Source organism: Osmia bicornis, chromosome 15 (genome assembly GCF_907164935.1).
Source record: "Osmia bicornis bicornis chromosome 15, iOsmBic2.1, whole genome shotgun sequence".
Lineage (NCBI taxonomy): Eukaryota > Metazoa > Arthropoda > Insecta > Hymenoptera > Megachilidae > Osmia > Osmia bicornis.
The window spans coordinates 1014682-1041776 of NC_060230.1; the positions used below are offsets into that span (position 1 = coordinate 1014682).

Here is a 27095-nt window from a genome sequence, read left to right on the forward strand (position 1 = left end):
ATGTATGTGTTTGCATCTTTATTTTTGCTACGTTTTAGTTGCACTTTTATAACAATGTAGATAAGATAAGTTAAATTTGTTATTTGAATAATAGACGGGCATTTAACATTTAATAATAAATGTATAAATAAGTGGAAAAATAAGCAAGTGGAAGTCAATTACATTTCTAATTTTTTGAAAATTTATTTTCTGAAGCATATGAAGCATGTTTTTTTAAGTTACAGTAATAATATGGAATTTATAATAAATTTAGTAAGCAGAATCTGATAAAAATATGTTTATAAATTTTGTGTGACATCTAAAAGATTCTCCGCATCATTCTAATGTGAATCGTTCACTTTCACATTCAAATTTTTCCGCCATTTTTAAAATGAAAGTTAACCCATTCTTTAGTTCCGGTTGTCAGATAACCAGTAGCAGCTGTTTCGTCGTATCGAAGTGATTACTTGTGATAGCTGTAGTGGCTTCGAAAACACGAATTCAGTGGAATTTTGCAATAGTTTATTTGGTGTACAGCAGGTTATTAAAGCATCGTTGGTAAGCATGATACTTTGTTTATTTTAATTTACTTTTAAAGTAAATTTACACAGTTGAAAACGAACAAGGTACCACATTGCAGTGAAGTTGTATCGATTTTCTGCTTTAGCCGTTGTTTGTCCTTCGTTAAAGTACAAATGTTGTATTACAAACATTTATTGAAATCCTTGTACTTAACAAATTCTATCTTTTTTGTCATTGGAATTGAAAAGAAAACAAATACATGTTTTCAATATATTTAATGTATATTACACATGCAGACTAATTGGCAATCTTTATATGATATTATATTTGTTACTTATATTCAAATTTATTTCATATTTTCTTTAATACATGTTCAGAAATATTATAATAATTTATACAATGAAATTAGCATAGATAACGACAAAGTAAGCACAATGAAAAAGATTTTAAGTTATCAGTAGCATCTTCTATTTAAATTAACGCATAATTTTAGTGATTCTTAATATTTGTATTACATTGCTAAAGTTATTGTTGTTATCTATACGATCTGCTATAATCTTATCATTGTTAATACTTTTCATCTGACATAAACTATTTCCAATAAACATGTCGTAAACCGGAAGTTGATTTTTTAAAGTTTGAAAGTCGATACAACAATTTATTTTCATAGTAATCGAATAACGAATATTAATGATTAGTTGATTAAATATACGAGAATATTAAGTATTATATTGTATAAGGTTTTTTTGTAAAATACAATTCAATATCGAACATGGATTCCCGCGTCTTGAATTTGCAACGTTATAATTCTGTCTTCTGATTGGTTCTTTCCCTTGTCGACACTGTTTTACCCCCACCAATGGGAGCGATTGCTGTACTGATACTCTGCGACTGCTCGTTGGTCAGTAACTGACTACTAATCTTTGAGTCAGCAAGATCAGAGCAACGAGAATACATTTCTCCTTAGTTTTACCGGTTTCATTTTTAAAAAAGTGCTAGCAATAGTTCTAAAGTTGTTTATTCACCGTTCTTCTTCGACAACAAGTTGATCGTAAGATCTTTTAGCAGCGGAAACACCCATCGCAGACAACTTTATCGACAAGTTACGGTTAGTAATAATAGCTGGGCCGGTGTCATTGCATAGCCTTTCTTCTTTCTCTCAACCACGACAATAATATAATAGAATCTTCCATTATTTCAGGGAAATATAATTTCTTATTTTCTATACTTTCTATAAATACATCTATCATTTTGATATCGTCCTTGTAACTTGTGTCAAAGTATCTGTTCTTCGTACTTGTTTCTCAATCTGATTCCAAAAAATCACCATGCAAAGTAATGAACTTTCCTGGTTGCAAATCATCATTCGTAAAAGGGAAATAAAATGCCTAAAATAGGTGTGATTAAAGATTCGTTTGGCATTAGAAATTAATTAATAAATTTGACATTCGTTTCGTGTCGTACAAGGACTATTTCTATGTGTTGCATCTATTGCGAGATCTCGATGACGTAGGAGGACAATCGTCAAAGGATGAACATGAATCGATATTATCTCGATTTCTATGATCGTTTCAGCGGGAAGATGACGTTGCGTTGCATTTCAAATCGACAATTTTATTTATTGATTTCTTAATGTTACACGTATGCGCGGTCTTCTTATACTGTATGTGACAAATCATAAGCGTAAAATTTCTTCCTATAACTCATCGATATGTTAGATATTTTTTATCTTTTTTTCTACCGGCATTAACAGCTGAGAGTCATTGAAAACCATCGACTGAGTGCGCGTGCTCTATGCGTGTCTCTGTATGCGAGAAAATATATATGACGTCAGAGTATTTGTATTTTTATAAATACTTCTACCTCAGCAAAGATACACTGCGTAATTACGGTGACGCATTTATGAGTCATCGGGATGCGGAAATGCACTAAAATATTGATCTTCTCACCTGTTCTATATTCATTGCGGCCATTGTTTATTTAGACCTAACCTAACTTGGAAACGTATAATCAAAAGTCTAAACACCGCGTAAGACGACGCTGTTGATACTCGGTAACTGTTGCGCTCGTTTCAATGCAAATACTTAACCAGAACCGATTGTCGAAAGCAATTATTTATTTAGTTCTAACCTAACTTCGAATCATTAAACACTGCGGAATACGAGCCGGTAACTGTTGCGCCTGTTTCACTGCAAAAAAGGAAGGGAGAAATGAATGTCAAGTGTATACAGAGGACAGATTTGCACCGACTTCGTGTCCCACGTGGCCACGAAATCGTTGTTTTCTCTTTTCCTTTATTTTCCGTGTCACACCTTGCCGTGTTCTGTCCACACGGTTCAGGTTACGACATCGGTTGCAACTAATTGCAACCGCGAATATAAGCCGCCGGGAAACTAAGTTTGCACGGTTTTAATTATTTCATAGGTAATTTAAAGTTCCCCGAGGTAGACTCGCACGATACAAATTGCCATATTACTCTTTGAATATATTCTGAAAACGTCACAAAAGATTTATTTCGCGATAATGATTCGGCGTGTCTTTGGTACAACCTTCGGGCACGAAGAAAGCATCTGGTCGGGGGTCGTTATTGATTTTATAACATTTCTCTCTCTCTCTCTCTCTCTCTCTTCGTTTCGCCTCTATCGAACACCAATATCTTGTTTGTTTGCGATCGAGAGAGGGTATACGTGCCGCGTCCTCCAGGTCTGAGACTAGTCGCCCGTGATCTTGGCGAGGTGTACCCCTGACCAGGGAGAAGCGACACGGTACCTTTCACCCTGGAAACGAGCCAACTTTGTCTCGAGGGCAAGGACAGACATCGTGCCATCATTTCTGCCGATCGAAACGAACGTGATCGAAGAGCAGCCTTATATTATAGTCCTAGCCGTAAGGACATTCTCCGCGATGGTTCCCATTGTCCTGCGTTCAATGCAGAGCCACCTAATTCGTAGTTGGTTAAATTTACAAGTGCCAATTACCACGTTCTCGTGCCGTCTCAATGCATTAACGAGATCTCATGGCCAGCCTTTCAGCGTTCTAGGAATACCCTGCCTTTTATTTGAGAATTAGTTTGAAATTCAGAAATTTATAAATTGCACATTCTTGTCTATCTGTTTGGCAATCGTTCGAGGTGTCAGAGTTAGAGAGGAAATGTTCGTCGATGTTCTGGACAGGTTAATGGTTCGAGCAATTGCTCGATAAACGAAAGATCCGAGCTCGAATTCCAGATCGGTAATCCGATAGGTGGAATATTTTTCTCCCTAAAGCGTGGTACACGTCGCTTGAAGGTCCCCAGCTGATCGGTTATCGTACGTGGATGGTACATAGAAGTGGGCGGTTGTCCAAGCGCCACGTACGGTGCACATACATATGTACAATGACGCGCATGGAGCACCCTGACCTCACCCCGCGCCTGACTCACTCGCCTACGTTCGAAGCTTTCGTCTCATATACATTCCTGTAACGTCTTAACACTTCAGTTTACGTCCCCCGCAAGACTCTTTGCGTGGGTATAGAGTAGCGGTGTGTCGTCGAAGGGGTTGAGGATAGAACAGATTAATCCGAAGTTGCTCACCCGAGGGTAATTCGATTATGCCTCCTTTGTCCTTAGACGCAATGTATAGTCTTGGGTAGTAACTCCCATTAGTTTTTCATCGTCGCTCTAATGCGGGTTTTAGTACCATGATGGATATAACCGTATCATTATCCCATCACTCGAACCAGCGACCGATAGTTACTCTACCACCATCGATGTAAACTTAAAAGTGGAAGCACTTTCTCCTAAGCTCAACCCTTTACCAAACGAGAGCATCCATTCTTGTCGATGTACGCGAGGAAAGTTTCTCGGGGGCGGTGGAAAGAGCAGAGAGGGATGGAAGCACGAGGGAGGAGGACACGCGTCTGCGCGTGATTCGGTCGGTGGGTCGGTCGGTCGGTCGGTCGGTCGTGGTGTATTGATTTTCACAGGAGCTTGGCTACACGTATCTCCAGCACGTAAACGCGTATACATGCATCCACGACGACCGACTGGCTGGCAGCTTTTGCCAAATCTCTGCGTAAAATTTCGCAATCTCAGATTCTTCGTCCACGATTCTCGGATCTTGTTACTCCGTTAGGCTCACCTTCCGCATACTCGCAAAGTACGTCTTTTATCGTCCTTCTACCGTTTAGTTGCTGGATATTGGTATTTCTCGGTCCAGCAGGTATACGAGGTTCGCCCATGCGATACTTTTCATTCCATCCACCCATTCGTTCGTAGCACCGTGTTTTAGGTGGACTCGACGAGACGTTTGGCTAATTCAACGTTTTGCCCTTGAATTGTTTCAGAACCGAAGCTCGAGAGGCGAATAGAAGAGCCAGTGTCAGCTGAAAGAGAGCTGAGAAGAAGAGGTCGAGGAAGAAAGATAATCGTCGGGCACCAGACAAGATGCCTGCTCCGACATCAGCTGCGGGTCCGGTGGAGGGTCCCCCTCGCACCGAGTTGCAGGAATTACAACTGAAGGCCGATCAAACTACAGATGAGGTACGTAACTACCTTGATTTATTTCAAATAACTCGTCCAACGATACTGTCAAATCTTGTATATTTCACTTCTGGTACGATCCTGTATTATTATTTAAAGAAATAATTGTTTTCTTTATTTTGTTTCAGTCCCTGGAGAGCACGAGGCGTATGCTGGCACTATGCGAGGAGGTGAGTGCTTTCGTCCCTATTGAAAACAAATGATTTATTCTCTTCTATATTTAATACGCATCTAACCTTCATCCTCGATCATCCTCGGTACTAATCCTCTCGATCCTCGTTACTAATAGCGATCTAATCCCCGGTGATTCTTTCTCCCACGATGTCTGTCTCATAGAATAGGAAATAATTGTCGCTGGTGAATTTCTCGTTGCGTGTTTCTTATCGCGGCTAAAGAAAGATATGGGCGTCCTGGTCATTGTCCTTGGTAAACTGTGCAACCTAAACGGAACGATTCCCCTTGAAAAAAAAAAGTAATAGCTTTTTTTAAAAAAAAAAAGATGGAACCGCGCTGGAGAGAGGTGGGCAAAATACTATTTCGGTAAATAGTCGAAAAGTAAAAAGTACAGGAGAGAGAACGGTGTGTAGACGAATCTGTAAGGAAGGGCAATTTCTTTCGTGCGAATTTTCCAACGAGTGAAAACGACGAAGAAGTTTCGATGTGCGTATGAAAAAGAAAAAAAAAAATGGTCAAATTTATGCGGCGTGTTAAAGAATCTTGAAATAGTATTTGACCCAGCTCCGGCGCCAGAAGTATCCTTCACTTCCTTCCTGTGTCTCTCGATACGGTAACGTCGTTCAACGACGGAAGTAAACGAAATAATAATGGCCGTCCGGGGATATCGTGGCATTGTGTGTGTTTTTTTCCACAATGAGACCATACGGATAATGTTTTTCCTCTTGAAGAGAAAAACGGAGGAAAGAAAATAATAATGATAAAGAACTATCGCAATCGGTGCAAAATGCAATTATCTTGTACGTTACGTTCGTTCCCGATGGGATCGTCGCGAATGTGTACAACGGAAGAAATTGTAAGACGACGCATCGACGCGGTCCGAGAACGGTAATCCGTAGCACGAATGCACGTCGTGCGGAATGAAAGAAATTTGTATAAGTTAAATTAGAAGGGAGTAAAATAATAATTTAGTAAATTGGTGCAAAAAGGTTTAAGGACTTTTTTTTTTTGAAAAATTCAAAATAGTACAGTGTCGAGCAAAGTAGCCTTTCCTAAGAAAATGGCGATGTTCTGGAGTTCTTCCTTCCCTGTAGGCTTCCTGAATTCTCATTTTCAATCGAAACCCTTTTGCACAAACCTACTATAATAAAAGATTTTCTAATTTAATTTCAAATATAGAGAAATAGAATAAACGCTTGCATTCGTGCTCGTTTCTCTTGTCTACGTTCTTCAGCTGTCCGCATTTTTTTCTTCCCATGCATAATTTATTCGTTGTCTATGCTCGTATCTTCGACGTATCTATTCTTCGATATATGTATGTACGTCTCTATAAGTGTGTGCGGAATCTTTAACTGTGTACATCCGATGTTTTTATTCTTTATTTTTATTTAACTCGTTGATTAATTGTCGAAGGAGCGAACGCAATAACCCAAATATTGTGCAATCTTTTTTTTTTTCTTTCAATCACACTCCATTTTTTTTTTTAAATATGATACTTAATCAATAAGCTAAATGAAAAGATGCGAGGGTTGAAAGGTTGTTGCGTCGCTCCATTCCAGTTTCTTTTGCTACTTATCTGTGGCTGCACTAATTAGCACGTGTCGCATTTCGAGCACTGGAGACGACGACCGACTATCTTACAATTAGTGTACGTACAATATTTCATACACGCGGGACACCATTGGAAAGCTGTCCCATATCATACTCTACTCTCCAAAACTTTTGGAATTCGTGTACCAAAAGTAAAAAACCACGGGTGTTATTTAAATTAATTTTTAAATTAAAATTCTAGAAGATTTCGAGATAGCTCCAATTTAGAAAATTTATCATTTTTCAGGACAGGGTAGTTGCATTTTTCAATCTTAATTTTTTTCCCAAAATTAATATAACACGGATGCTATTTAGAATTTTTAATTTTATCTACTCTTTCAGTTTTATTTATAGAAGGGTTAATTGTAATTACTTAGATTAATGGTAACGGTTCCAATCTTTTGGTCAGTAGCGTATTTGTCATAATTGTACACGAAACTGCTGTCGATATGTCAGTCGATGATTCTGTCGATGTGTACGGAGACTAAACGAACGAAACCCGGATCGGAAAAATGAAAGAAAAGAAAATTACTCTTAATGCTACCAGTGGTGGAGGATATTTTTTTTTCAGCAACGGTGAATCCCGACAGGGTCTTTGGAAAGGACGCTACTTGGAAAAAAATAGAATCGCACTTGACGCGATATGATTTCGAAGGAAGGACGAAAGATCGATGATCTACGCGGTACCATTTAACGATCATCGTTTTTATATACGTTTGCGGGAGACTGTTGTGCTTCAGCTTTTTCAATCACGGTCGTAGCGATTAAGTATAGAGGGTGAAATAGGGGGTTTTTTCTTGAATTTATTTTCTCTTTTATGTTTTTCTTCATCTTCTCCGTTCGTTACGTCAGAAATTCTTTCAATATCTTCCCATCCCCGACTTCTCAGTTTCTTTTTCTTTTCATTTCAATTGTGTGAACCATTTTCTAGAAATTATTCACTCGACGATCGATATTCGAAAATGTCCAAATCCACTTGTAGGTATTTCCAACGAATCTAATCGAGAGTATTCTGAAAGAAAATTATTCGCAATCGGGTAAATGTTTGGAAAATTAAAAATTTAAGAAAGGAAGACCAATCGTCGAGAAATGAATTCCTCCCAATAGCGATACCTTAGGAAACTATGATTTTTCTAAAGTACCTATGATTTTCAAGCGACGACCGTTAGAGGCCAACCGAGACAGGTAAATGACAGTAAATCAGCAATAACCGATAAGAGAAAGATAGTTTTCTCGATGGTAAATCGAGGAAAACGAAGACGCGATATTTCAGCATCGGTGGCCGTCGAAAAATTCTGTCGCTTCTACCAGTTGTGTATCCGTTTGTTGCTGGCTGAACCGGGCATCAAACTTGATATTGTCCGTGTTGCTGGCTGTGTATGTACGTGTAATTCTTATTTTTCATTTTTTTCTCACGTGTGCGGTGTGTGCCCACGTGTGTGTCCGCTTGCTTACACATTCGACAATTACACTCTTTTCGCTTGCTATAATCGCCCGCCCGCTTGCTAGCAAACTTTTTCTAATGAAACTTACTACACGATGATGATCCTCGTTGCCGAGGTTTGGTGTAGGTTTTAGAAGAGAAGTTTGCTGTCGAATTGCTTGCAGAGTTCGCGAAGCAAAATGAAATCTAGTCTGTTTTGTAGCTCGAAAATAATTTTTCAAAAAAATATTGTCAAGTCTTCGCGAACTTTGCCGCCTGATTGGCTTGGCTGCCTGGCTGTGTATCTGTGTGTTTGCCTGTCCTCCACGAGAGAAAAGAAAAGCAAAAGACACTGTGTCATTCCCCCTCTTTCGATGCATCGTGCTGTCACTTTTCTTGCTCGAAATCATTATCGAAGCTCCGTAACGATCCATGCACAGACATTCACTCACCTACTCACAGCAAACACAAGTTAAGTAAAAGAGAGGAAGCTGGTCCAATTAGGAAGTCGATCCAACTTCCACGGACGAGCTGTATCGCTCTTTAATTGCAAAGAGACATCCTCCAGTGGTTCTGTTGATATTTAAACAAGCTTCAAGAAATTTATGTCCGATAGTAGCCTACGAAGATTCTTATCTAATCTGAACAGTGTAAAGTGCTGTTTCAATAAAATCAGCGTAAGGCTGGATAAGATTGCAGATATTCAGAAAATAAATGAAAATTTTCCGGTCTGTTGTAAAATTTGTCAAGATTTAAATAAAGAAAGAGCTCATAGAAATATCATCTCTGCCCTTGGGGGGGGTCTCTTTGTCAGTTTGAAGGACTCTTTGTCAGAGTCAGCAGCCTCATGTATCTCCATGTATCATCCTTCCTCCTCGATTCGTTTTGTTTGCTTTCCACGGATTCGTCTTAATCTCTTGCCAATCATTCTAGTCTCTGTTTGTCTGTCTGTCTGTCTGTCTATCGTGTTCGTTTGTTTCGCGTATAGAGGGTGGCGTTCGCCTGTACACGCATCACTCACCACCACCACCACCACCACCACCACCACCATGCGTCCGATTAAACTCTTTGTGTGCACGGTGTTTGACAAAGAGTATTTACCTGAGAATACTCGACACACTGACTTTGAGAACAGTGTCACGTTTAAACATTTTCGGGATAAAATATTCCGGTAAATACTCCGAGAAACTACATACCCCACCACCTAGACAAACCGCTCACCCCCTGTCGTCACGATTTCTTTATCTACGGATAAATTCATGCACATTTTCCTATGCGGACGAATGCGCACGCTTCTCTTTCTAGCTGAACGAGAAAAGGAGCATATTGGTTTATTTCTTTTTCTTTTTTCTTTTTTTTAATATATCCTGGTCAATGAGCATGAGAGAGGAAATTCAAACCCTTGGTTAGGGGTATCGATTAAGTATAAACGAGACTGTTTAAAATATTTTCAATGAATTTCTTTTATTCCGGACAATTATAAGGGTTAAGATTCTTCTGCATCTTCACCAATAGGATATCCCAAGGTTTTTTATCTGATGTTCCAATAGCGGCCAGTTTCATCAAGTTTAAGGATGCTCCAGTTGCAGCTAACTTTACGAGAGGCTTAAGGATGAAGCTAACTTTAGCAGAGTTTAAGAGTGTTTTGCTGTTCCAGTAATAGTTAGCTTTAACAGGGGTTTAAGAACGTTCTGGTGCTAGGTAAAGTTAACTTTGTGAAGATCCTTAGGCTTCTGATTTCTGTGGAGATTCTGACACCACTCGATGACATAGAAGTATGGCTAAATGGTACTATTATGTTACCATATTCCTATCATTCAAAATTGAGTATCTGGTATGTAATAATATAATCGAACTTCTGCTAGATTTAATTATAAAGTCTCGTTTATATTTACCAACTCCTCGTAATATCGTTCAAAGAATTCCCTTGCAGTCTCGAATACCTTCGACCTCTCATCAATTATTCCTTTAGAAATTTTCTCTTTTCTTATCTCCGTCTATTCGGATCGTACCGTTCGTTCACCTGCATCACGAAGAACAACTGGAGTGCAGAGGTCGACGAGATCTTCGGTACTCGTGGGCGCTTCGAATTGCAAGGGAAAGAAAGAAAGAAATAAAGAAAGAAAACCTAAAGAAAGATAAGTATCGTTTTGTTGAAACAACGATTTACAAAGCTCGTTATTCTTCCTCATGGTTTACTCGTTCCAGAAGCTCCTTTTCTTTGCTCTTCTTTATATATATATATATCTCTCTCTCTCATTCGCCGCTCTCTTCATGCTCTCCTTCTCCTCTCTTCCCGTTCATCCACTTCTGTGTGCGTGTGTTCTACTTTGCATTTGTCCAGGTAATTCTCTCGCCCGTTTGAGTCCCGAGATTTCGCTTGCGAGCGCTCGCTTTCGGTAAAAAAAGAATAATCATTTCCGACGAATTCGTGTCTCGCGACTCAAAACGACCGAGACCTTTCGTTTGTTTCTTTGTCTTGTGCATTTACTTTTCGTTACGAACGATAATTATTAGGGATGTGTGTACCTTGACCCGATGCTCGGGTACCCGCACACCTTTAATAATTATTATGTGTATTTTTGAATCTGTATTCTAAAATATTCTTGTTTCTTTTCTTTTCCTTTCTTTGTTTTTCCTTTCAACTTTTCAGACTCTGAACATTCTTCGAGTAGTATTCTTTCTATCACTCTTTCTATTTCTTTCTACACTCTTTTTTCTATTGTTCGATCTCTTTTCGTACCAGAGAGATCCTCTTCCTGTTCGACAGAACCGGAAGTGGTATCCGTTAAAGGACGAAAGGGATCCTCGAGCAAAATTTCCTCCCAATTGAAAAAAAAAAAAAAAATAAAAACAGCGGTTTTGTGTTGTTTTAAACTCGTCGCGCGTTAACGAAACAGATAAAAAGACTACGTACAAACAGAATAGAAAAAAAAAACAACAATATAAATATATACATAGAGAGAAAAGAATCGATAGAGAACATCTCTGTGTGCGAGCCTTCACGCTTGTAAACGAAATCTCGATTAGCCGGAAGGAAGATCTAACAGAATGATAAAAAAAAAAAAAAACAAGTAAATAAATAAATAAAAACCTACAACTACGGCGACGACAGTTACAGAGCGACAGGAACAACAACAACTACAACTACAACAACAACAACAACATCGTCATGATCGATAACAACATCAAGAACAACAACAGCAACAACAAGCGACAAGCCTTATATAAAATAGAGATCGAGATATATACTCATTCGAACCGAGAATATTATATTTGAAAAAAAAAAAAAAACAATAATCCGTATACGTTTCGTTGCTTGTCCACCTGTCTGCCCACCTGTCTCTGTATCACTGGCAGGATCATATATATATATATATTTATAAATAATAATACAACTCATCGTGCGTCGTGAACGCGTCCAATGGAAAGAAATTAAAGACAGCGTCGCATCCATCAGAAACATAAAAAAAAAAAAAAAAATCCAACGATCAAAAGATCGATTTAATTAACACGCGTACAGAAACAAAGCCCAGAGACCCGGTCAAGATAATTATTATTATTATCCTGTTTTTTGCGTATAGAAAATTTATACCCTAACTCTATAAGCTTGCTTTCGCCCACTTCTCTCCATCGACTTCCGTTACACCCTCCGTTCTCTTACCTAACGTAATACTTATATACTACTACTAATATACTACTAATATTACTATATACTTACTACTAAAAAAAAAATTAAAAAGAAAAAGAAAAGAAAAAAAAGATACAACTCTCTAACACTGGTGGTGGTTGTCTGTGTTGTGCTGCCTCTGTCTGTCGTAGAGCAAGGAGGCTGGCATCCGTACTCTGGTTGCACTCGACGACCAGGGAGGTGAGTGAATCGCTTTTTAGAAATATAAGTAAACAAGAAGAAAAAAAAAGGTACCCCCTTACCTTTTTGTTTTTATTCTCTTCCTCTTACACTTGTACACAAACACTGATACACACCTTGTGTCGTGCCACACCCTGAGCACCAACGAGCTTTCTCCCTTATCCCTTTGATACGGACCTTCGAGAATCTTATCTTTTTAGGAGGGAAGGTAAATCGTCTCGTTGCGATCGAACGGGAGAGATATTTTCTTTCATTTAGAAGGAACTGCTATAACTTGAACGAGGCTAGGGTCGGATGGTGCAAAATGACGTCCATTGGGATGGATGGTCTGGTGTAACTTAGGCTTTCTTCGGTTAAGGAGAAGTGTAGGGGAAAAACTCCCCAGCTGTCTTGTTGATTCAAGTAGGAGGTCCCAAGTTAGGCCCTCCCTCGGTTCCCCCACTACCGAAGGCAAGTGGTGGGAGGCATCCCCTCCACTGTCTCTATTTGTTCAATTAAAAATCAACGCCTCTGTCGCAGTGGACATCATTTTAGCCTTACATTTAATCGTAACATCTCTGTACCCAGTCTACTTTCTTTCTGTGTCCATTGACGTTACGATTGAACAAAGTCAGAAATGGACCTCGCGATTCGAGCGAATATTAATTTCTGTTTTAATTCAACCCCTCAGACGACTGTTTTCTTTCTTTGATTAAATAACGTGGTCGAGAATCTCTCGTTTTTTTTTATTCACCGTGTTCTTTCGAGTCGAAAGAAAATCGATAGACGGTTCGCCACGGTCGCTTATCCTCGAGAACAACTCTGCCGCGACCTCCTGACCTTTTTCACGAAACAGAGAGAGACTCGTGTCGCACGATTTCCTTTCCTTTTCCGACTTAGAGGCTCGTTTTTCGGATTTTCATCGGACACGTCGGTTTTGCGAGTCAGGAGGCGCAAATCGGTACGATGTTGCGATGTACAGGTCGTCTCAGAGGAAATGTACACCTGTCGAAACGAAAAATTCTACCTGGGTAATAGAAACGAAGGGGTAAGAATAATCTGAATGTTAGAGAATCAGCTGATCGCTTTAAGATCTATACAGGCTGTTCGAAAAATCAGATAGCCTGACCGGAGAAGTGTTAATTAGAGGACTTCTCAGTTTCTTTTGCCACGGATGGAATTGAAAGATATCTCTTTTGAGCCGACCTGTATATTTACCTTTCTCTCCTCTCCAGTTTTTTGCCCTTTCTGTTTTCCATCCGTCGCGTTTATTCATTACGGGTCGTAGGAAGGCGTTCTTTTAATAGAACATTCTATGTACCGTAAATGAACGCCCTCGATCGTCTTTCGATCGATGGTTACTGTAGGTCGCGCGGTTTCCACGAAACGAGATTTCCCTCTGTTCTCGAGTTTCGATTCGAAAGACGGGATGCTTTGGGACTGACGCCGACGGGTGCAGGGTCGTCTTGACCCATAGAAATGTTCCTGCATCTGCTATACGAGTTTTCTTTTCTTTTTTTTTCTTTTTTTTTCTTTTTTATTGACTACACTGCCACGAAAGATACTTGTAGAATCGTACACGCAACTCCCTGCTCGATGAAGTTTTTGAGAAAAGTGTAGCGGTAGATGATGCTTTTTCGAAGATCGGTTAGAATACGTGCAACATTATAGCGGAAGTATCAAACGAGAGACGCTGCGAGATTGCGGTTGACGAAGAAAAGCGACAGCCAACTACCACTACTATTACTACTGTTGATACTGTACTACTGTCATTTTTACGATTACTAACCTACTATACACCGCTAACACTACTAATTACGTTTTGACATTTTAACTTTGCCATCGTGCGCCTTGTGCAAAAGTGTTGGGTTTCAAGATGATTCAATTCGACCCGGAGCACGAATTAAGATTTCTTTTTTTGGAAAAATTCTCCCAGAACTATTGCAAAAGGTCCACCAGAAACGACACTATCACTGCTACTTACTAAAAAATATACGACCAAACACACTGACTACACGCCACAAACGTCACTCGCTGGTGCTGCTATTTGCTGATGCTATTTGCCAGTACATGAAATACGTAAAAAGAAAAGGCCGGAAATGCTATTTATACTCGAATCGAATCTGTACAGAGCATCATACGCGTATATCAGATCAACTCGTTAAACGTCCTGTTTGATTTCTTCGTCCCTTTTGTGTCTCCCCCACGTCTTTCTTCCTTCGTCCTTTTTCAGATCTTTACTTCGTGCTTCTTCTCTCTCTCTCTCTTTCTATTTCTTTCTATCTTTCTATTTCTCTTTACTTTCCTCTTTCGAATAAACCTATCTCTACATACAACACAGCAATTGATAAAGTACTCGATGCGTAGACATGTATCTCGTGTGTATATGTATGCATCTCGATTAGACGCATACGTCTGTATATTTTGTCAGTCTCTATCTTTCTTACTTCTCACAATTACACGCGTTCTTCCTTGTATTGTGTACTCTATTTTTTTTTTTTTTTTGAAATTTTGTTTGTTATTTGGTAGTCAAACACACGAAGCTTTTAGCTGTGTCGCTTTCAGTCAACGTGTATTACGTACATATTTATTATACATGTATATATCTATCCGTTTACGAATATATACATTTTATTATTATTATTATTATTATATAGATAGATAGCGTTTATATACGTATTCATATGTGGGAACAGTCACGTGTGTGTACGCATATAAACCTGTATACATTAGTGTGACTACTTTAATCAGATACCTGATAACTTGTAAACGTCTTTAGCGGTAGATGTTTGTTTCTTTTTATTCTTTCTCTCTATCGTAACTTTCGTATCCCTTTGTACATATGCATATATGTATATACATATACAGAATGTATCTAGAAAAGTGTACATCGTGGGAACTGTACGTTTTGGGTGTTAAAAGGAAGTCGAAAAGTCTGTTACTGTTTTGTAGCGTGTTAGAAATTTTGATGAAAACTTCATTCTATTAATAATACTAGTAGTTTAACCCTGCTTCTTATATTAGGTCGATGCCCCTTTTAGATTAGGCCAACGCCTCCTTTAATTCTGGTCAACGCCCCCCACTATGCTAAACTTTGATCTGATTTATTCAATTTCTTATATTATATTAGTATTGCTTAAATAGTCTGTAATTCAACAGAGAACCTTTCGATTTCCTTTCTCTCACAAAGAATCCTCAATTTTCATGGTGTATGTCTTTTTTGAGACACCTTCTATAGATACTCGACACATTTCTGTATGTATGTACATACATATATATTTCTCTGTCTCTACCTTGATTTACAATCCTTTTGCATCGAGCGTACTTATTTGTCGACCGTCGTCTTACCAAGTAGGTATTATCGCCCTCCGCTTGTTATCTTGCAAATTAATTAACCACCGTCGTCTACGTACATGCGATAGTGCGATTAGTTGAATACCATTCGAGTCAGAAAGTAGTGCTTTTTGTTTTTGACAGAGAAAACAACGACGAGAGAGAAAGTTAAGCGGCCCAGAGTAGAATAATTACAGGTCGCTAATCTTAGTTAGTTCTTTTTCTTTGTTCGTCCCGGTTTACAGTTGCGCGCAACGATGGCTCCCTTTCTTTTCCAAGCCCGGAGAGCGGAGAAAGGCCCCGCCTACCAGCCACGCCTCTAGGTGTGGAAGGAGGTGGTCTCCCACCACTCGCCTTGCGTACCAATGGGCCGGGCGAAGCGTCATTGAGGCAGAGGAGTGGGGGAAGACTCCGCCTCTGATCCCACTCTTCTGTACCAACGAATGCCATCGTTGCACGCGACTGTACACACGTTATAACGAGTTTTCACCCTGAAATGCGTGAACCTGGCTACGTTCTCGCCTCCCCTGATGCTGTGGAAATATTCGGTATCGTTATTTGCGAAGTCATATCACTTTAGCCAATGGCGATGCGCATGGTGCAAGCAGACGTTACGTCGATGTCGCCGTGTGGACATGTTGAAACATTGTAATATTTTAGCCTAGCGACTCGCTCCAGTTTTTGTTTCGCTCTAGAGCTACGATTTTCATCGTCATCTTTCTCATTATTCTTTTCGTCCGCGTCATCTTTTCTCCTTTATCGTTTCGTCGTTTTTTTTTTTTTTTTGTAACGTGTCTTTTCTTCTGATTTATCCATACTGCTCAAGGTGTTCGTTCGCTGTATCTTTTGCGAAAGTTTCTAACTCCTGTGTTGATTAAACGAACGTTATTAGTTTCGACGAATGGACACCTTGAACAGAATTCGTTTCTTTCGTAGATTAATATGGAGTTTTTATTTTGATTACAACCCGGCACGTTTTGTCACACGAACAAAATTTAAATTTCTATTCTGAAAAAATGGACGAATTAGTAATGTAATTTCAATTCTAATTTCACTCGTCTTCTAAGAAGGTGAACGGTGAGATTTTTGTGGCAAGGCGTGCACGGGTGGTCTGCTTGTTTGTCTCTGACTTAATTTCGCAGTTGTTCACGCGCATCACTGAACGATCTTTCATTTCCGTTAACGTGTGGGCCCTTCGACCCTGTCGTAGAGCGAGGAGGTCGCAGCGAACACTCTGACGATGTTAGACCATCAAGGCGGTAAGCAGTTCCCTCAGCAATATGCAAAACCAACAATCAACAAATCAAAGAAACGAATTTCGAAGATTCTTTTCTAAAGAAATGAATTAAAAATATGAATGAGAAAAAAAAGAAAGGCAAGAGCAAAGTGACGAAAAATATCAAGCAAACAGACATATTACCATCACGTTCAATGTGGTCATTTTTCGGGAGAACGCGTTTTTTTTTTTTTAACCCATTAATGATGGGCTTCAGGTCCATTTTGACCTAGGTTCATAAATTTTTTGATCCATTAAATATAATTTTTTTCTTATCTGGAATTGGTAATATTTAAAAGTGGTTTACCGAAATAATGATAATCTCATTGTCAGTGTAAATTAACTAGTGTACTGACTGGGTATAAATGGACTCGGAAGTCCGTTAGTCAGGGGTTAACGCGGGAGCACGTTTCGTGTCTAACAAGTCACTAATAGTCCACGGTGATTATAACGATGAAAATCATTAAAAATGATATTTCAGCTAGCACGGAACGTGTTCCAAACCGTGATAAATAATTTCAGTGAACGAAAAGTAAAAAAAAATGAAATAGTGTTTGTGTTTTTTCTCGCGTTGTATTTGCTTCGTTTCGCTTCGCGAGATCGGCCAATTAACAACTGATAGTAATAACTAATTAACACCACGTCTACATATACGACGCTATATGTATATATATATTTCTATAAATTCGAAAGAATAAGAAACGAACACGCGTGTAACTCTGGTTCTGATCTCTTTTTTCTGTCCTTTAGCTAAAAACAACCTTCTAATTCTGTAATCTTACAGCGCCACGGTACTCTGAGTGCCTACACTGGAAACGAAGCGTGTCTTTATTTCTTCCTTTAATCTGCTTCTGCCTTTTGTCTATTCCTATTTAACCATTCGACTTCTCGCATAATATTATCATCTGACTCGACTCGGCTCGATTCGATTCGACTCATCGATTGATCCATCGATCTCCCGTCATCCGTTCATTCCCTCATTCGTTCAGCAGACGAGACTCTTTAAGCCATAAATAATCCCATAATAAATAACGATACACGTGGAACGTATTAACCACGTGTCGCCGTTAGTAATGCTGTATTTTTAACTGCCTAATCTTTTGTTCTTGGTAATTTCACAGATCGACATGCTAATTAATTATCCCCCGATCCTCATGCGTTCTTCGATCCAAGAAGCGTTGGATTTACCAACCTCCGATCAGCGACCATCTTAATCTCATTAGATTCCTGATTCGTTTAGCCATTTCCGATTGTTACGAGAGAATTTTCATCAGATTCTTTTCCTCTCTGTTACAAGTTACACGATTCAGTTCTTAAAGAAATCGAACGAATCACAGTGAAATCTGTCTGTAAGCTTCAGCTCGTCGAAAATCTTTACCTTGCAGATCTAAATAATCAAAATGATCCAAGTGGCGAGGAATTAATGGAAAAAGGCAGTACCATAGACGGATCTCAAAATCTATCGTTCCAAAAATCTGTCGCTTCTTAGTTGGTAAATCCAACTCTTCTTCTTTCTCGCTCACGTCAACAAAGATTATCCTGGTCCTCCAGCAGAGCCTGACCCGCCGTAGATTAAAAAAAAAAAAAAAAAAAAACTAATCAGGATAAAAATATCGTCGTACGCGCCCCTCGCTCATCTTCCAATACTTTGGAAAATTCGACTACCCTGTAGCTTTGATCAAGTTTCTTAACCCGTAGATTTACCTCTATTATCGTTAGACAAGTTAACTCTCTCCGATTATCCGGTGGATTAACGCGTTTCCAAATAAAAAACGAAGAAGAAATAGCCGCTCGTTTGAAATAAAAGTGAAAATGATAAATGTTTCTGGATCGAAGCGAGGGAGCGTATCGACGGTGCTTCCTGTTCCTTCACGTTTAACACGCCGCTGATTGGTCGGTTGCCTGTTTAGAGCCACGAGGTCGGGATGAAAACCCTCGTAATGCTGGACGAGCAAGGCGGTAAGCCATTTCAAAATCTAGACATACAAACATTAAACTTTACGTAAAACGTCTATTACAAAGATTCTTATATATATATATATCTGGTCTTGACCGACACAAAAGCAACGACCGACGACTATTATGTATTTTTATATTATATATTATATTCTCCATATGTTCTTCACCCTGTATCTATACAGGATGTGTCTGTAAACGGTGGTAAACCGGAACTTGGTATTAATTCGTTGTGCGAAATGAATAAAAATGATGAGATTAAGTTTTTTATACAGAGAAATTTGAAAATTTTAATTATTTTAAGAAAAGAAGTTCGATTTAATACGAAAAGGAAAACTTTGTTTTATATTTTTCATTCATTTTTCCACGATGAATTACTCCCTCGTCCGATCGTACCAGCCCTGCAGCCACACCCCGTATAATATTTGTACGTTCAACATAGATATATACGACCGCACACGACACTAATTGCGTGTAATATCGTCCAGACACTGTTTGCAATACCTTGTGTACATCGATTTTTTAGTTTCGAGTCAGACAGGTGTAATACTAACCCAAAGCACCGAGAAAGACTTTGTTCTATACCGACATATCTTCACTCCTCCCCTTCAGCATTCAGATCGTTTACGTTCGATAATCATCTTTATTTTATTCCACCCTTTGTTACTTCGTTATTGACCATTTTGTACCATTCTCTCTCCCTGTTGCATTCACCGTTCCAAACCTTGGAGCTTGGAAATTTTCTTCGCTCTTGTGTTTCAAGCGATCGATTATAATTCGCTCTGCACTATTCTTCCCTTTCACCCACCCTTCGTTTCTATCTCCTCTGCTTCTTTCTTTTTCTCTCTAAACAGCTTTCTTTCTATCGATTCTATATTTCTTCTCTGATGCGTCCTATCGTTCTCCGTCAGCTTCTTCCTCCAACTCTTACTCCGTTTCCTACCGTGAACGTTAATCTCACGAAGGCGAACGAACAAAAAGAAATAGAAAAGAAAGATATGTAGTCGAGCAAAAAAGAAAATGAAAACGAAAACCAAACAAGAGAGTGAAATATACTAAACAAGAAACAAATACAAGTATACAAAAACAGAGAAAACAAATAAATGTCAAATATATACAGAGAATACAGATGTATCGGGTCGCACGACACGCGCGCACCACGTTTAAACGCCTCCCTACGTTACTTCCGGCACACGGTGTAAGTCAAAATACCAATCTACTGTGTATTATGTTGACCCGGCACATTTTTGCATTAGCGCGTTACTCAACGTAAATATATAATATATTATACTTGATTCAATTCGTACCCAGTACCCTTAGACTCTCCACCGTACACCCCAGTACATACAGAGCTACTCACCCGATCTTAGGAGCCCTTAGTAGGGAGACTTTATTTGCTTAGCTGTTGCACTTTCGTTGCACTTGTTTCTTTTTTTTTACACCTCGGAGGATCGATCGTCGAGAGAAAACGTTTCTATCGTATAAAAATATAATATATGAATTATTTCTTAAGAGAACTAATCGAGAGATTAACTGAAATAAAATTGTGTTTCTCTCGACAGATCCTCGTAGAGTATAAAGCCCCGATGTTCGTCATATAAGATCACAGAACGGAGATGATTTTCTGAAATATATTATTATTTAAGAGAGCAATATAAAATTAATATAGAATTAGTTTTGTCTCTCTTCTTGGATGATCTTGAAAATGACGAAGCAGGGTCGCGTTTACCCCTGGGCAAAATATGTCAATTTCTAAATTCAATTAAAAAATATATACATATAAAAAGAACCTCGATTTTCATTGGTATGCCTAGGGATTGAAAAGCTCTAGACGCGACCCTGTGAACCCCTACAATTTTTTCAAAGCAAAGTATACAATTATCTCGAAAGAGAATCGGACAGTATTTATTTTCTTTTCACCCTCCCCAGTAAGTGCAAAGGTAAAGTTCTTTTTTCTGTTCTTATTTTGAGTACACTGAACGACGTAGAAAAGTACAAGTAATTCGTGGATTTTATTTTCGATCCGACTGTCTGTTCTCTTTCGGGACGTAACAACCAGGGAATTATGTGGAATTGTATTAACGTTATCTTCTCGTACGATGAAACAGAACAACTGGACAGAATCGAGGAGGGTATGGACCAGATCAACGCCGACATGCGCGAGGCCGAGAAAAATCTCACTGGAATGGAAAAGTGCTGCGGTCTCTGCGTTCTTCCATGCAACAAGTAGGACTGTCCCTGATCGCTTTAACCTTTTTACCTATTATCTAAAACTGAACCCTTTGTTTTACAGACACACTCTATCGCCGACATTAATATTTCTCTTTAATCTATCCGCCATATGCTAATTACATAATTAACTAGGTTATCAGCACACCGTTACAAAATATACTTCACAAGTCTATGACCTCCGCTTTGGTGTTTTTTATCAAATCATTCGTGTACGGTACGATCTGGCTAACGAACGAATGCGTTTCCACAGGAGTGCCAGCTTCAAGGAAGACGAGGGAACCTGGAAGGGCAACGATGACGGTAAGGTGGTGAACAACCAGCCTCAACGGGTGATGGACGATCGCAACGGACTCGGCCCTCAGGGCGGCTACATCGCCAAGATCACAAACGATGCCCGTGAAAATGAGATGGAGGAGAACATGGGACAGGTGAACACGATGATCGGTAATCTGAGAAACATGGCGATCGACATGGGAAGCGAACTGGAGAATCAAAATCGGCAGATCGACAGGATCAATCGCAAGGTGAGGAAGCGTATACAGAGACGATCGGTCGCAAATAACCTCGGAGATGTCGTTCAGTTGCGGATATATCCAAAGCTTGCTCTATCCATCTCCTGTAACATTTCTGTGACGCTTAACGCGGTGGTTTTCAAAGATTTCATGAATTTTTCTCTGTTCGAGAGGGATACTGATATTATCCCTTACTAAGCCTTTCGAATCCCGAAATCGCATCGTAAGATACATTTGAAAATCATTTAGATTTTCGCCTTACTTTTGTGGGGGGTGTGTGTGGAGCGTGGAGCTCTTTCTCGCAAGCGGTCCATCGCGAGCCTTGTCGATATATATGTATATAAGATCTGTGAATTTCGAGTAGCTACGGAAAGGGCAAGCTATGGGTTTCTCGAAAGAGCCGTTTAAAATGATAATTTCGATGCGTAAAATTAGCTCCGCTATATTTTTTCTCTCCACGGAGCATGCGTGGATTTGTTGACTCACGATGCACGCGCCCAAAGCGATGCACAACACGTTCGTCGTCGCTTTCGCTTTCTTACATGTACATTCCGTCGTTCCCTCGGGCGATTCCTACCTGAAATCCTCGCAAATTCCGTGTCGATGTTCCTTGAAAAGTAATTATCCAGTTTATCCTAAAGCACACGAGTCGTGGTTCCTGAGATGATTGATTACAATATTTCTGGCCGTCGACGATGGGCAACGTGTTGTACGACTACCGTTCCTTATCGTACCATTCTCCCTCCCTTAGTTCCATAGACTTGAAACACTTTTAAGATGGGATTATCTCTCCAAAGGAGAGAGAGCACATTTCTATCTTCTCTGTACTTCTCTGTATACACACATTATTTTTGTATTGGCACGGAAATTCTATTTGCGAGAACGAAACGATCGTCGGACGTTAGATCGATGATAATGATAGCGATCAAGAACTATGGATTTGCGTATGGGTAGAGAATGGACGACCGTTTCGTTTTCACTTTGGCATGCGTACGCACTTGCACCGCACGACTAGCCATCCCCTATGTACAGTAAGACTTGTCTGAATCAAGAATTTCATTTGATTTGATTTTTAATAAATCCCTCTTCAGTACGGACTCTGCGCCATAAGGGGTTCCACCATAAAAATAGAGCATGACTTCTCTACGTACTCATGAGTGTATGGAAAAGTCAAAAATTAGGAAGGGATGATTTCGAGAAAGGCAGGTTTTACTGTACTCCCTTCTTCCTGGCACAACCCCACGTCATTCCTCTTTTGCTCACTATCACTGTCTTCTATGTTCCTCTATGACGAATGGACAAGAGGAAAGAGAGCTGCCTAGCTGACCAATGGGAAAGATGGAATTATCCTTCCGCCGCCACCACCTAACACGCTTTGTTAGCCCTCCCTGTTTTTCTGTCTTTTACACTCTTTGTTGTATTTTCTTTTTCTCTGTTTCTATTCTTGCCTTTCGTTAAGATATTCACATTCTTATGCCACCTGTGACCAAAATCCAAACTGTGATAAATCCGCAGGGCGAGTCGAACGAAACGAGGATAGCCGTGGCGAATCAGCGTGCGCACGCCCTGCTCAAGTAAAATGCGTCTCTCTGCCCACGTACCCGTCTCCTCCGAGCCCTAAATAGTCAAACAAAACAAAAATATATATATATGTACACGTATATATATATCAGCTCCAAATATTGTACGCTCACATGCCCACGACCCCTTCTTCTGCCTTCTCGTCGTCGGTCGGACACCGTCAAACCGTCAACCCAATTCTCGTGTCTCCAACTCGATCCACCTGTTTGCGCTACAACGATTATCGCCGAACCTTCCGGTTAATTATATCGACTCGTGTTACGATTTTAGCAACGTTCTTTCTTAATGTCTCCTTAATTATACGTCGTTAAAAATTTATCTATGCTGTTGTATAACCCTTATGTGTAATCGCGCCATTTTTGGTTATCATCGGTTCAGTTTGATGATCTCTGCGCCACGTTTCACGATTATTTTATACGATGTACAGTTGGAATTGAAAGGCGATGAAACACTGTTTGAACCTTAATATCTTTGTGATTCATCGTTAGAAGGGAAGATAATGACCTAGTATCGATTAGCTGGTGTACACTCGCTTTTCATTCTAACTGTACTCGTCTATACGTACACACACACACACGCACACACACACACACCAGTAACATTACATCTATAACCATTTAGAATCTTATTTGTCGGATGAAACCCTACAGGGTCGTCAGTTTCGTCGTCTTCGTTGTTGCTACCTTTTATAAGATTCGGCAGTTGGACCACGCCTACTTCGCCCTCGGCACGGTTCGGCTCGCGTCGGCAGTTCGGCCACGCCTCCCGATCCTGTCAGGCGAGTGGTAGGGGGTCTGCCTTCCCCTATATCTTCCTTCGATTGAAAGAAACCAGATTGTCTAATTAATTGGTTAACGACGAGGACGAACGATTAGACGATGAAAAAGCGCAGAATAACGAAAGTTAACGCGACAGGCCGACAATAACGTGATCTTTGATTACACACGCCTGAGTTTTTGGGTTACGATCTTTCGTTTGTTTGTTTCTTTGGCACGCAGGGCGAATCGAACGAGACGAGGATAAAGGTGGCCAACGAGCGAGCCCATCAGCTACTCAAGTAAGGCCACTCTCGACCACCTGCACCCCGTCGGCCACCAACAGCACCAATACAACCATCACTATTATTCACCATCACTATCACTACCTACAGTAACAGCAACAACAGTAACAATAACAATAACAACAGCCAAGTGTCTAGAATAAAATCATTACCGACACTTACAACAGACACACTCGATTACTCTGAATTTACTTACTCGTGCTCATTATACTTTACGGAATATTTTACTTTGTTATTGTTTTAAGTTCGAAATACGATTTAATTTATATACATCGAATTATGTAGTATATTTCTAGCAGAGACGAGTTTATCATAAATTAGACGATTCATTGATACGGATAGAAAGATTTTTTTAGCGTACATTCAGTTCCGTCCCCGTTTCGATCTTTGGTTTCCCTTTTGATTCGTTATTTTGATTTTTAACGAGTGTTAGGGAGATCGACGAATCTTGTCCGATAAAATTGTACGTTGAGATCTTGACGATCGAATTGTTGAATAGTTTATTCGCGGTTAGTCGAATTAGATTGTTGCTCGATATTGAGAAAGCACGCTAGATTCTAAATGATCGATCAAATGTACCACTTTATGCTTGTGCCTTTTGTTTTCGAGGAACGTCAGAAGTAAATTCTATTTGAATAATACATTGCTCGTGCGTTTTTCCGTTTAACACCATCCAAAAGAGAAGCCAAGTTATCTCGATACACCACGATACATACAGCTTCTTTCGTTTGCGTTCGTTTCATTTTTCCTATCCACTTTCTTGGGTGGTTCTTCGACGAATTTCCACGAACGTATATTATCGAACACCGTCTTTAATCCTTAAAGGGGCAATTTCTCTTGGTAGATTTAGATCACTTAAATGAAGAAAATGAATGAAAAAGAGCACAGATATTAGTTCGTTATCGTCAGAACGATATTCAATTACCTTGATAGAATTTTCTAAAAGTAAAACAACGTATTAATGTTAATTGAAATTGTGCCATTAATAAATGCGTATAACCATCCACGTCGCACGGAACGTATTAAAAAGATTCAAAGAGACGTGATTAAAAATGTGAAGTATATCTCGTTTCGATTGCACGTTTATCCAAGTTCTTCCTCTATCGCGATAGCGCTTACACTTTTAACCTTCTTGGGAGGAATTTGATTTTACAAAAATTCATTTACCTCGTTTCCTCTTACGTTAATTAAATCTGTATCGTTCAGACAAAGGGTTAAAAGTGTGCGCCTGTTTAAGGGTTAAAGATTAACCGCAGATTATCGACGAAAGAAGCATATTACAGAAAATGAAAGAAGACAACGTCAGTTGTCTACGGGTAGCACACACACACGCTGTAATCTTTTCGATCGTTACATCTACACATTCACTCGGCCACGATGGAAATAAACGTGTACAGTGGTTGGACAGAATAATGGAACGTTGAATTTCAGTGTGAAAAATGTTTATTCGTACCAGTCTATTTCTTTCTTTAATTGTCAAATTTCTTATCGTTGCCATTATCGGTCCAGTCCTGTATATATGTACATACACACACTCACAGTACTTTAACACAAGGAACACAGAGAAAGGGTAGCGTAGATCGCACAGCGTGTGGGAGTGCACACGTGAACGATACATACGCACAGCGAGTCCCCAGTAGGTGAACTACGTATCCACGTAATTTGTTATCACGATTAGCATTACGACCAAGATATATCAGTGTACAGTAGTAGAATAAAAAATCTAGGTAGGGTAGAGACAAAGCTGGAGAGTAGATCGGTAAGAGGAGGAAAAGCCTTGAGATTATTAGGAAAAAGAAAAGAAAAGAACAACAAAACGCGTGTATTAGACCGGATCGAGGGCTGTGCAGTTGAAGATCTACTCGGATAAAAAAATCATGTTACCGTTCAAATCGAAGATCTGTACGAACAAAATCCGAGTTACCGTTTATTTTCACGCGTACATACACCGCACGTTCTACACGTCGAAGAAAACCGGAAGGGATCGTAGTATGTATGGAAGAGAATAATAAAGAGCAATGAAGGGAAAGGTGGAAGAGGGAAGGAGACGGAGACGGAGACGAGGAAGAAGATTGATTTTAAGAAATCGAAGCAACGAAGAGGACGTCGTCGTGAGATAATTATATAAGAGATTGAGAGAGAAAGGGAGAGAATGAGGGTGTTTAATGTGTAGATAGAATTTTGTTCATCGTTTTGTCTCTCGACTCACCGTAGAACGTAGATCGATTACGTTTTTCGCGCCCCCCGCGCTCTGGTGACGGGGGTCACAGTAAGGTTTAACTCCAAATGAAACGAAAAACGAATGAAAGATAGAGAGAGAAAGAGCGAGTGAGCTGAGTAAGATGATGATTTAAGGGAGTAAACGAAGATTGTACATTATATTGTATTTACACAAAGCGAAGTACCTCTACTTTGTATTGTACGAACGAATAATCCGTTTGAGGGATTCCCGTTTCGGTTTCCTGTTTCGCTGTCTATCAGTATTCACGTTGTATACCTACTTCCAAGATTTAGCTACTTGGAAAATCTAATATTTTATGTAACTCTTTACAGTTGACACGTTACGTCTTATTTTAAAGAAAGTCAATTGATTACGATATGGCTATTGACCGGTAGCGAGCATTTCTTTATAAACCGATTTACGGATGAAAAAAGGAGGACTATAACGTGATTACAGTAGACTGGATTCAACACCGCAGACAAAAAGGGATGTTTCTCGAAGCAGCTGTCAGCCTTAACAGTATTCGCGTCTTTACACTTACCTCTTTAGCCTTAAGAGAACGCCGAGAAAGAGAGAGAGAGAGAGAGAGAGAAAAAGAGTGCTGACGTTGACTCCCCGTTAGCATCAAAATTAGCCCCCAGATAGATTGAAAGAGGGGTGGAAGAGAACGAGAGAAAATGAGAAAGAAAATTACAAACAGATCTTAAAGCGCAGATTTTCTTATCTAGATCACATAGACGAGCAAACACGTGTGTATTTAATATATTCTTTCGGTACACAATTTTTTCTGAATTTTAATCAATCGTGATACTTGCAACAGATATAATTTGGCCAAGCGAGAGCGAATGCTGTGGCAAAATTATC

At 39.5% G+C, this 27095-nt stretch overlaps 1 protein-coding gene across 6 annotated transcripts; it reads left to right on the forward strand.

Annotated features, from left to right (window-relative positions):
• Nucleotides 1-392: 392 nt before the first annotated feature.
• Nucleotides 393-26819, forward strand: LOC114872846 (synaptosomal-associated protein 25). Of its 6 annotated transcripts, none has more exons than XM_029180532.2 (7): nt 393-537; nt 4828-5023; nt 5152-5193; nt 16604-16652; nt 20734-20851; nt 21108-21381; nt 23949-26819. In XM_029180532.2, exons 2-7 carry the CDS (start codon nt 4928-4930, stop codon nt 24009-24011), a joined length of 642 nt encoding a protein of 213 aa, XP_029036365.1. In that variant the 5' UTR covers nt 393-537; nt 4828-4927; the 3' UTR covers nt 24012-26819. The 6 variants fall into 6 exon arrangements, with proteins under 6 accessions (XP_029036365.1, XP_029036368.1, XP_029036364.1 ...); XM_029180535.2 differs by lacking the exons at nt 393-537; nt 16604-16652 and adding exons at nt 1395-1609; nt 12033-12081; XM_029180531.2 differs by lacking the exon at nt 393-537 and adding an exon at nt 1395-1609.
• Nucleotides 26820-27095: the final 276 nt, after the last annotated feature.

What these genes read in the sequence shown, in the direction of transcription:
- LOC114872846 (XM_029180532.2), top strand. Translation starts at nt 4,928, where the DNA reads ATGCCTGCTCCGACATCAGCTGCGGGTCCGGTGGAGGGTCCCCCTCGC. An exon ending in TGCGTTCTTCCATGCAACAA is followed by an intron (nt 20,852 to 21,107) that starts GTAGGACTGTCC and finishes GCGTTTCCACAG; the next exon opens with GAGTGCCAGCTTCAAGGAAG. An exon ending in TCGACAGGATCAATCGCAAG is followed by an intron (nt 21,382 to 23,948) that starts GTGAGGAAGCGT and finishes TTTGGCACGCAG; the next exon opens with GGCGAATCGAACGAGACGAG.